General features: G+C 38.3%; 2 protein-coding genes across 5 annotated transcripts; one reads left to right on the forward strand and one right to left on the reverse strand.

The window, feature by feature from the left end:
* Positions 1–7: 7 nt before the first annotated feature.
* Positions 8–2,696, reverse strand: LOC143900998 (uncharacterized). 3 transcript variants are annotated; one of them, XM_077412863.1, is made up of 7 exons: positions 2,462–2,696; positions 2,077–2,356; positions 1,835–1,992; positions 1,566–1,756; positions 1,187–1,457; positions 827–1,082; positions 8–698 (listed from the first exon to the last, which is right to left on the reverse strand). In XM_077412863.1, exons 2-6 carry the CDS (start codon positions 2,331–2,333, stop codon positions 841–843), a joined length of 1,119 nt encoding a protein of 372 aa, XP_077268989.1. In that variant the 5' UTR covers positions 2,334–2,356; positions 2,462–2,696; the 3' UTR covers positions 8–698; positions 827–840. The 3 variants fall into 3 exon arrangements, with proteins under 3 accessions (XP_077268989.1, XP_077268988.1, XP_077268990.1); XM_077412862.1 differs by having other exon boundaries at positions 2,077–2,359; XM_077412864.1 differs by having other exon boundaries at positions 2,445–2,696.
* Positions 2,697–3,919: 1,223 nt separating this feature from the next.
* Positions 3,920–10,368, forward strand: LOC143900999 (uncharacterized). Of its 2 annotated transcripts, XM_077412865.1 has the most exons (8): positions 3,920–4,078; positions 4,827–5,128; positions 5,219–5,398; positions 7,584–7,777; positions 7,852–8,014; positions 8,422–8,570; positions 8,645–8,995; positions 9,228–10,368. In XM_077412865.1, exons 3-8 carry the CDS (start codon positions 5,338–5,340, stop codon positions 9,369–9,371), a joined length of 1,062 nt encoding a protein of 353 aa, XP_077268991.1. In that variant the 5' UTR covers positions 3,920–4,078; positions 4,827–5,128; positions 5,219–5,337; the 3' UTR covers positions 9,372–10,368. The 2 variants fall into 2 exon arrangements, with proteins under 2 accessions (XP_077268991.1, XP_077268992.1); XM_077412866.1 differs by lacking the exons at positions 3,920–4,078; positions 4,827–5,128; positions 5,219–5,398 and adding an exon at positions 7,062–7,089.
* Positions 10,369–11,788: the final 1,420 nt, after the last annotated feature.

The raw sequence follows: 11,788 nt of genomic DNA on the forward strand, positions 1-11,788 counted from the left end.
AAAATAATAGAATTGCAATTTTACTTTATTTGCATACTTAATACATACATTATATAGCATTCTGTGATGTCGTTTGTTCTTAGTAAATCGTGAGATAATCTCGAATAATGTTCCGATGGGCGAAAGAGATGTACTTCTATTCTGAGAGATTAATATAATTGTAAAAAAAAAAAAAAAAAGTTAAAATCACGTCGACGCTTCTAGAATTTCATGATGCCGCTATAACAAAAATTATTCAGACAATAAGAATAAAAAAAAAGTAATATCCACAATAATCCACAATAGACTACCTTGCGAATCATAGGAGAGAGAAGATTAAAATGTCTAAATGACACGATATATGTTCATAAATAAACTGCTTACAAAACTTGTATATTCTGATCTTCCAAGGGATGGGCTCACATAAAACGCATGGCACTTGAAAATTTTGCCTGAGCGTAAGATAAAAGCACGATAATAACAGAGCATGTCACATTCCGTTAAATTTTCGATGTCGAAATAGGACAAAATGGAACTGTTCTCTTCTCTTTCTCTGTCGAAAAAAGGAATCCAATATGGTTTTGCTCACACTGATCGCAACCACGACAATATACGTCGCGTATAACGTCGCGTATACACACATCCATAGTATCCATGATCTTTCTTAAAATCTCTTTTGTAACTTCATTTATTCTGTGCGTCAACAGACCGACAATCAACTGCAATGTAGAAACAATCTTATAATTGCCGTTATGCACGCAAGTGCGCGTAAACATTTAGTCGAAGTAAAATTCACTTTGCCATTTCAGCCGTTAAAATTAAAATGAATGTATCGTTGTCTATATACCTTGTACAATATATTCATTCATAATGCTCGTGAAACCTATCGTCGTGACCCCAAGCTTTGTTCCTTTCCCTCGGCGGTGTCGTTCTCAGTGAATTTGATTTCGTATTAGTTCCTTTTTTGGGTTTGTCTGACGCACCCGAACCGCGTATCGCTCTTGGAATAGAATTCTTTGAATAATTGCCTTGCCCAGATACATCATTCTTCGCGTCTTCTCTTACGATTCGTTGACTGTTATCTACTTCCTGTAATTTATTATCTGGAACCATCAAAAAGTTGCTCAATTATCTGTGATGGTAGCGGAAGTATATCATTCACTTATTTATTAATTCCTTCACTTAACGTTTAACAAGTAATCGTTACCATTTTCAGTCTTTGTTGCTATCACCTTTAATTCTTCGTGAGTGAACGGGTGTTCGAAAGAGAGGGATTTGATATTTGAGAAATAAAAATGTTTCACCCGAGTGTCCTTAATTTCATAGTCGTTATTGGCTAGTTCTATCACCAGCAATAAAGCTGCATAATTTTCAGGACTGTGCAAGTTTTCCTTCACCAGCAGTTGCCTGATTGTCATTATTAAGCTCTCTAATCCTCCCGGGCACGCCGCGAAAAGATCTTTACCAGATCTAAGAAGCTAAAAAGACAAGATTTTTCTTGATAATCATACATTTCACACTTTTATAAATGATCAAGCTCCATTTTATCCTTTTTTTTATATACGTGTTACAAATCAAAATCTTACCTGTATCATGATAAAATAAATATTATCCTTAGGATTGTCTTGCAACAGATCTTCCAAATATTGAATTAATGGCTCGGCCAATATTTTTAATCTGTTTCCATCGTTCAGTCTCATGTGATAGTAGACTTCTGCGTGAAGTAAGATTTTGTTGGCAAATATCTTTCTATCCTCTGCTCTGTCTTTTTCCTTAGCTAAAAGAACAATGCGAACATAAGTAGCACGAATACAGAATGGGAGATCAAACAGGCAGAGCGTCGTCAAGTACCTACACATATAATTATCCTGTAGAAAACGTAAGAAGCGGCTTCGTATGCTGTTTTTGTTATTATCCTCTAACAGAGCGACCCTGTTGTCGCTGAACACCATCGCCAGCTTTGTGGTCAGCGAGTGGTATATCGCTTGCTTCCACAGGGAGTCGCACACGTGCCTGAAATTTGCGACTTCGCGTTAGAAGGTGGCAAGACGACGATCGCTTGACTGCCGTAGGGAAGCTCGCTGAACCGAGGGATACCTCAGACTGTCCTCGTTGACCGCGACGGTCAACAAGTCCACGATCTCCTGGATCAGCTGCGGCGGGAGGCCCTCGCGCTCGTCGTGGGAAACCAATTTGTCCACTATGTCTTTCAGCACTTTGTTGCTGCCGAACGTGCCGCCGCCGCCGCCTCCTCCTCCTCCTCCTCCTCCTCCTCCTGGCCTACGTAGACCCTGGTCTCTGTCCTGGCTCTGGTGGTTGGACCATCCGCGACCGCGGCCGAACGAAGTCATCATTGAACGTCTTAAACCTGCTCGACCTGCTAGACACAAAAGCTGCGTATGTCAGGACATATTTCCGGTAATCGAAGAACGACGCGATTTAGTGTTCATTCAAGAAATACTGACGCGTGCGGGATACATACAATCTTGACTCGACCACTTGCTTCTTCAGGGCTTCAGGGTTTGAAGTTACACAGTTAGTACAGTAAGTACAGTTATAAGGCCTGGACACATAGAAAAACTTAAGCAGTAAAACTCAAGCAGTAAGCAAATCAGCCAATCACAGTCAAGAACTTAAGGCACGGCCCTAAGCGGTAGCGAATCCATACCGTTGATTTCTTACTGCTTAAGTTTAACTGCTTAAGTTTTTCTATGTGCCGAGGCCCTAACAAATGTTACGATCGGCATGAACTATAAGGGCCTTGGCACATAGAAAAACTTAAGCAGTTAAACTTAAGCAGTAAGAAATCAACGGTATGGATTCGCTACCGCTCAGGGCCGTGCCTTAAGTTGTTGACTGTGATTGGCTGATTTGCTTACTGCTTGAGTTTTACTGCTTAAGTTTTTCTATGTGTCCGACGGCACAGTATATACTGTGCCATAACTCTACCTGTTCCTTCCAGCTGCACGACGTTGTACCTGGTTGTACCTTCTCTGTTCTGCACCGGCGACGAGACAGATTTCACAATTACGCTCAGACGTTGGAGGAGCAACGGAGAACGAAGTGAAGGAAGGATGTAGGTTCTTTGCAATTGAATCTTTCGTACTTCTTGTTTTCTTCTCTCCCTCTCTCCCTCCCAACGTCGAATTGCATGATTTATCAAAACGCTTATTTTATTTTAAGTGCAAAAGGTACGCAGCTGCACATCGCGGCGATAGAGTTAGAGTGCAGAAAAGTGCAGACGGAACTGTCGACGCGGCGCCCGCGCCGCCTGACAATCGCGAGACACGTTAAACGATTTCGCCGCCAGTGACGGCGCGTTTAAATTTCTCCGATTCCGTCTCTCGCGGACAATTTGCGGTTATCGCGCGATCCTGGAGCTGCTCGGATTCCGCCGTTTGGACCCCCCCCCCCTGGAAAGAGAAGGGAGAGGAAAACAGAAATCAACGAGATATACGGTCAGCGTTTAACCCCTTCTCCCGCCTTCTCCCATCGCCGAAAAAAGACGAATTAAATTGCACCGTGCGACGTGCGGTTTGTCAGGTAGTGTCAGGTTTCTTGCCCGAAGATCGGGGCTCGTTACGCTTCGCAATTACGCTCGCTCGAGCGAATTCGCGTGCGATAGCGATAGAGTTGGAAAAATCGGGACGGGATTGCGGGCTCGTGCCTCCTCCTTCCAGGTCGACCGGCTCTCTCTCTCTCTCTCTCTCTCTCTCTCTCTCTCTCTCTCTCTCTCTCTCTCTCTCTCTCTCTCTCTCTCTCGCTCCTTCCCGTGTTCCCGTAGCGTGTCATCGTGGACGGATCTGACAGCTCGTGCGCCTGGGAGCGATAATTGTGCAATTTTACACGCATCGAGGAATTATAGTCTTGTAGAGCAGGATGGAACTGGTTGAGACTAATGTAGAACCAGTTGAACGAATAGAAATCTACGCCTTGAGAGTGACAATTATAACAATTGTGTGATTTTATTTGCTAAGGATTATGTATATAATTATAGTTTGCGTAATTCTTGCTTATTGCGACGGGCTAAGACAGAATATCAGTTGAATAACAGAAATGCATGTTCGCTCCGAGAAAGCTGTGACAATTAATAAATTATGTAAGTTAATTTTTCAAGGATTATAATTTATAATTGTTTACAGTTTGCGTAATGTTTGCTGGCGATAAGCTAAGACAGAGTATCGATTGAATAGCAAAAGTTTTTGAAAAAGCTGTGATAAATTATGTAATTTAATTTGTTAAGGATTATATTTGATTATAGTTTACATAATGTGTTTGCTTGCAAGAAGCTAAGACAGAGTATCGGTTGATTAGTAAAAGTTAGTGTTTGAGAAAGCTATAATAATTAATTATGTAATTTAATTTGTTAAGGATTGTATTTTATAGTTTACATAATATTTGCTTGCAAGAAGCTAAGACAGAGTATCAGTTGAATAGTAAAAGTAATTATAGTTTACACAATGTTTGCGACAAGTTAAGGCAGAATACTAGCTAAAATAGTAAAAGTGTTCACCCCGAGAAAGCCGTGACAATTGATCACGTAATTTAATTTATTAAGGATTATAATTGTAGTTTACATGATATTCGCTTGTGCGAACAAGTTAAACAGAGGTAAATGAGAAGAAGTTTGTCTCTTCTCTAAAGCTGTGATTGTGCGATTTTATTTGTCAATAATTTAGAGATATCTATAGTTATTAATGAAATTTAATGTAATTATTCGTGAAGAATACATAATTTGTCCTGCCCGTGACGAGAGAGGGCACGGGACCATGCTGGATAGCATGGGATCAATATCGAGAGGTCGATCGAAAGAGTTGTGGAAATTAATTTGTATTAATCATTTACAGCTGACGGAGGTTATTGAAATTTCCTGGACAACTCGGGCTCGCGCATGCCCGCGAGCGCTGCCCCGGACGACCGCCAATCGTCAAACGGTACGATAATCTATGACAACAATCTGTCAGTCATTGTCGCTGCAGCCAGTCATCGTCATCGCGGCCATCGCGTGACCCGCCTGGATGATCAACGTCCCGACAGACGTCAACAACGGCAGTCGGTTCGGCAGTCCCTCCGCGGTTTGCAAACAGGCCAGTCCGGTTCTCGACGGTGGACGAGTCGACGTGATAGTAAGCCGCCAGTCGTCGGCCAGGTACGCCACGCTCGCGCTGCCGCCGAGATCGGTCCCGAAGTGTTTTTCCTCTTTTCTTGGGTTTTTTTTTATTTTTTCTTATACTGCCAGAGGGTATCGCGGCCGTGTCCACGTCGCGTCCCCGATAAGGGACAGTGGGATACCGTAGGAGAAGGCAAGTAAAGAGGATATACCGCAACGCCGCGCCGCTCGTCCCTCCGGAAAAAAACATGACGACGGAGGAGAAGTTCAACGCCGCCGTGAACGTGATCAGGAGCCTGCCGAAAAATGGTGAGAGACGACCCTACGCCCCGCGTTATCGTCGCGGCGTTATCGCGACCGAGCTGCAGGCACACACGCCTCGATTTCTTAAGCGCGGTACATTTCGTTGGCCGTGCGTTCGGAAATGTGTTTTGCCTCTCACACGCCTCGCATATCCGCTCTTGCGTTCGCCTGGGAACGCGAACGCGGCAGATATATCGCAGCGCTAGTGCAATCGCTTTTTACCTTCCACGCTTGTTGATTTCTTTTCCTTTCTCGCCTCTCTTTCTTCGGCCGTGTAGCTTTATTGCGTGCTGGTTAAAGTCCACGTTAATGTCGCCGCTGATTTGTCGCCCTCGCGCGAAAAACGGCTCATACATTTATTCATAACGTTGAAAAAGCGATGATGAATAATACGAAGCTTTTTTCCGCGACGTTCGAGAAGCGTCGGAAAAAAATTGATTCCATCGAGATTCGTACAAATATCTTTTTAATCTGAAAACATTGGCGCAACGACACGGTAAAACCCACGCGAAGTGGATCTTTAAACTTTAATCAGTTGTACGAGCGACTTTTAGCTTTTCTTTTTATCGCAGGTGGTTTTATTTTTATATACGGAAACAAGCACGAAGATCTTGCAGACGTCGTTACGCGCTGCCGTGCGGAGAAATTGGCAAGATTTAATCATGTCGAGGAAAGTGAATGTTCCCCAAGTCAATTTTTCATTCTCGCGGCGTGGAGAACGTTATTGGGGAAAAAATAATTCCATTTTTCGAGTCCCCGCGCAGTGCGGAAGAAATCTTCATGTCCGCCGTATCGTCAGTCCTGCTGGACAGCTTCACCTTTGAGACTCTTTGCGCCGCGACGCGAATGCCCTTCACATTTGATAATTATGTCGAAAAATGTGACGGACTTGCTGATTTGCATTTCTCAAACGCTATAATTCATAGTATATAGCTTGAAAGGTGGACATAGAATTACAATATTTATTTTCGCAAACCATTTTTTTTTATCGCTGTTTATTATGTCTGCTCTTTTGTGTTGACTATTTTTCTGTAAAAGTCTTATTAGGAGCTGTAATTAAAAACAAGAAATTATCTTTTAATATCTATAAATCAAAATAACGTTTCGCGATTAATCTTAATGTCGTATTATCAAGATCGCTTTGTCATTAAAATCTATACATGTGCTTTTTTTTATTGTGCAGCCTTTACGTTAGATATTGCACGTACGAGAATGTACTTTCCAGTCACTTCATATAGCTAAGTGACTGTATTACTCCCCACTTTACTTTCTAACAGTGCGCAAGACACGGTTAGTAGTTAAAACTAGAATGTTACTCTTCACTGATCACAAAAAAGTAACTTGTGTTGCACCAGCAGTTATGAAATTTTGTTAATAATTATTTTTTTCCAGGTCACTTATTAACAGACGAAGTACAAAAAATGCATCGGATAAAGTTGCAATACTTTTTATTTCACGTCTCTTGATATCGTCGATTTCTTAGTATTTCTTAGTATTCGTACTACGAATTAACGTCTTGAAAAAAAAAGTATATAGACATAATTGTATTGTAATGGTAAAGTGTAAAGTACATCACACGTTTTATCGAAGAGATGCGAACTTTATATAGACATATCACATTTGAGTTTCGAGGAAGTCGAGGAAGATGATTTAATGAGGCATCACCTGGTGACAAAGATAGACGATGAGCTTTCACAGTAATTGTTACAACAGTTTCCTATATTAACATTAATTTCTGAAATCATAAATTTCATTGGAAATACAATTTAAAATTTTTGCAGTTTTTCTAATATTTGTTATTAATATATACACATAGTATAGCTTGTAATATATAATAATACGTTTTTTTTAGACTACGTAATTATCATGCGATGTATAAATTACTATATTATTAATCCGTTCCGTCATGCCTAAGAGAATATTTTCAACACTTTAGCTGGGGGGGTCAAGGAGATAGAAGATAAAAATATCATCGTGTATCACATTGTATCTCTGTTCAGTGCTCGTTTAATCAGGATATAAATTTTGATTAATACTATCTTCTTGTTTTTGCAACACGGATGCTATAATATGTTAAAGCAATCTTGAATATTCAGCAAGAATTAATAAAAATGCCAATCGGAAATATAATATAATTTTTAACGATTATAATTTTGACAGTCTGATATATCGTTAATATTTAACGTTTCAGGAGCGTACCAGCCTAGCCATGAGATTATGCTGCGTTTTTATTCGTACTACAAACAAGCGACCGAGGGACCCTGTCAACAATCTAAACCCGCATTCTGGGAAGTTGTCAAGAAAGCGAAATGGGACGCGTGGACACGCCTTGGCAATATGGGTCGTACAGAAGCCATGAATAATTATGTGGAGGAACTGAAGAAAGTAAGCGTTTGTGAAATAACAATAAAAATCAAACGCGCACAAAGATGAACGTATTAAACGTCATTGCGTTGCAGATTGTCGAAACGATGTCTTACACGGATAATGTGGCAACGTTTCTCGGCAGTTTGGACTCCTTCTACGAAAGCGTGCCGGCTGAGGATTTGGAATTACTCGTGGGACCAGTACTGGAGCGTATTCGCTCCCAACCGGGATCACCATTGTCTGGTTCACCATTAGGTTCATTTCTTTTTACTTTTAGCAATATTTAAATTTCAATTAATTACATTATCTCATCTCAACGTTAACATATCATGTATAGCAATAATCTACTGCATGTATATTATTTAAAACTATTCGAGGATTAATCAATCAGATACCAAGAAATAAACCAAAACATCGCATTTATATAATCATGTTTACTAAAGATCTAAATTGAAGATATTGGAAGAGCATTTAGAATATCAGATATTTATTATGATACTTGAAATAATTCAAAGTTATCAATGTTTTCTGTGTTATCAGTGTGATAATATAATACAATAACATGATAACAGTTTCAAGTTCCTTGACTAAACACAACATACACAATAAAAAAATATTTTCTTCTACAATCTTTTGTCTCTAATGCTTTCTTATTTCATCAGCATCTAGAGAAACATCACCTCACAGAGTGATGAATGCTTCTCGGCATATAACGAGTAGTTTGGAAACCAGCCCGACCAGCAGTCGCACTGCAAGCCCGCTGCCACAGGACACCGATGGCGAAGAAGAGGAATTTATAGATACCGTTGAAGTACGACATTAACATTTATATTTACATTTACGTCAACCATTCTGTCTTATACAAATAATACGATTTTGTTACAGACAGCGCCGGAGAAAGCACAAAAAGATGCACTTAAGTCAACTACTGCTCCTCAAAAAGTACAAAGCACCGTGAAGAACGGAATTGATCGTTCAAGTACTGAGAATATTGTAAAAGAAAACACTGAATTGACTAATGGATACAGCAACGCTAACGGTCACGCGGAAACGGCAACGGAGGGCCATCGAGAGAGAGGTAGACAGAGAACGAAGAAAGACGACAATAAAGTCAATGCGGAATTCCTAAATCAGATCGCGACAACTATGCAGCATCTACAGAGAGATCTGGATCGTATAACGGCCAGAGTACGAAGTTTGGAAGGGCAAGCCCTGCAAGCGCTGGCGCCACAAACGGTATGTAACATTACTATTTAGATATATCCAATTTCAATGGAAATAATAATGTCGTACTTTTTATCTCTTTGAAATATAATAGAATAAGAAGTAATACTTCTCGTTTTATTATTTATTTATCGCATCTTATTATAATAGAATAAGAAGTAATACTTCTCGTTTCATTATTTATTCATCGCATCTTATCTATCGCGTATAAAAATGCTGACGTCAATACTTTTTTCTATTTTAGGAGCACACCGGTAGACGCACGTATGCGCGATGGTGGCCGTTGCAAGAATGCCCGCCGCGTTTGTTTGTCTTACTAATCCTATGGCCATTCGTCGCTCACTTGCTGATCAACTTTATGCAGCGTTATCGCCAACGAAGACTGTGATGTCACGACTGTTATTCCTACGCAGCCGAGAACCTATTTCCAGTGTTTGGGTTACTAATGTTGAATTATAGCAAACGTACGGAGATTTCTTTTAGTTTTACAAAGCTTTTCATAGAGACGAAGCTGTCCTAATGCAATCTGCGATTACGTTAGTAAACGTGAATTGTGATAAAAAAAAAAGTTAACTAGGTCTCTGTATATTTTTACAAATGCAGCCTGTTTCGGAAGTTGCACACTTTCTCTCGTCTGTAGATTCTCCGCTGAATAATGGGTCAATTGAGTCTCGGCGAAAGTTCGATCGAAAGACACTTTTATCTGCATTTATTGTCAAGTAAGAGATCAAAGTGGCTTGCTACGCATTTTTGTAAAACAATACAAACGTTATTTTAAAACACGTAGAAAAAGGTACAACGCATTTTTTTTATACATTCAGATTTGCATTGTTTTATAATAAAATGTCTATGAATTACGTATACTATGTAGATGTATCATGTGTTTTATCGCATATTTAAGAATATGTGAAATATATATATATATATATATATATAGAGATATATAATTATTTTATTCATCATGTCCGCTTTTTAAAGTTTATATCTTAGAAGGAGGTACGTGACTTCCGGGACAATCTGTATAAAAATATATAAAAAGTATAGTTCTATTAATATTTTCTAAGGTGGATTGTATGTATTATATATAGTTATGTGTAGTTCTATATAGATTGTAATGCATACAGGGAAAGTAAATCCTTTTGTACATGCAAGCATGTACAATAGTCACTTGTTATATGTATTTTACGTGTAAATTACGTGGGTTTTTAAGAAAAAACGGGGCTTTTACAGTGTACACTACCGACACAATGATAATGATAAATATTACTATTAACGGATGATAATTCTAGTTTCAAAAGAACATTTATACGTACCGAATGAATTGCGATAAAATTTTATGTACATACGTGCAATGTGAAAATATACAAATTTTTAATTATTGTCAATCAGGATTTGTCCTACACTACGCTAGACATATTCTCGCTGGTAAAATTTATTTTACGACTAATTTCGCCCGTCATTGTCGACACAAGTAAGGCTACAAGTGAGAGCGTCCGTTCCCCCTTGGCCACATTTTTTCCTAAGAAGAGAGAAAGTGGAAAGAGAACAAGGTAGAAAGTGAAGCTAAAGCATTAGTCCCCTTTATGAGTAGCAAGTCATGTAGCTGTGTATATACAAGGTGAGTTAGCGAGAACACTTTCTTAGGTTTAAACCTACACGAAAATAAGTAGAATGTAACTCGGATAGCTTCAAAAAGAACGTACATGCTATACGTTTTCACTCTCTCTAAACAATTCTTTTCCTGTAGTTAAATGTACATAACTTTAGTGAAAAAAAAAATATCTATAATTTTATAATAATACTATTAACGTGAAATTATATATATATATTTTTTTTCTCGCTAAAGTTATATAAATATATATATATATAATATATATATATATATATATATATATATATATATATATATATATATATATATATATATACACACACACACACACACACACACACACACACACATCATCATCATCAAAACGAGAAACGTGCTTAAACTATTTTCAATTTATTTATCAGATTTGCTTGTGCCTAATACCTGATGGCTACATTTTACGTGTAAAAATACAGGTAAGTGTAAAATGCAAATTTAATTCTGAACTTATATAGTAAAAAGTATTCTTGCAATATATATGAAAGAGATATAGATTGCAAAAGTAGAGGTAACCTAAAGTTGTATTTGAACAATTACATCAAATTACAGATTTATGAAATATAGAAATAAACTTATATTGTATGTATACAATATGTATGAAATCAGGCGGTGATCTTTATACAAATAGCACATTAAAACGGATTCTAGAGCAGGCAGATTATGATCTAATAAGTAATAAAAATATATACTACAGATATAAGCTATAAAGCGTTTGTACCGGATACATTTTTCAACAACTAAGAACTATTCCTGCTGTTTGTGCATTTTACTTACTTTTCATATTTAAATTAAAATTATACAAGGATTGTAATTTATGTATGGCTATAAGTAATATATGGCTACAAGTTAAAAACTAATCTTTCCCTGAAAACAAATATCATACAAATATATCACTGATATTTATTTCAGCTTGTACTTCCGGCGCAACCTATTGTGATAAATATTCCAGAATCTTTGGCACAGCATTTTACTACGACGCAGTTTACAGATATCCCAGAGAAACCTCAACGGAATAAAGTGAATAATACCGCGCATAATTACCATACCAACAGTAAACGAAGTAAATATATGCAGAGAAGTCGCGGACGGCTTGCGTATATATATTTCGATTTCGCATATTACCTCATCTCCTGTTACATAGGTAAGAAAAAGAG

Source organism: Temnothorax americanus, unplaced genomic scaffold (genome assembly GCF_048541705.1).
Source record: "Temnothorax americanus isolate GAGA-0224 unplaced genomic scaffold, ASM4854170v1 Scaffold31, whole genome shotgun sequence".
Taxonomy (NCBI): Eukaryota; Metazoa; Arthropoda; class Insecta; order Hymenoptera; family Formicidae; genus Temnothorax; species Temnothorax americanus.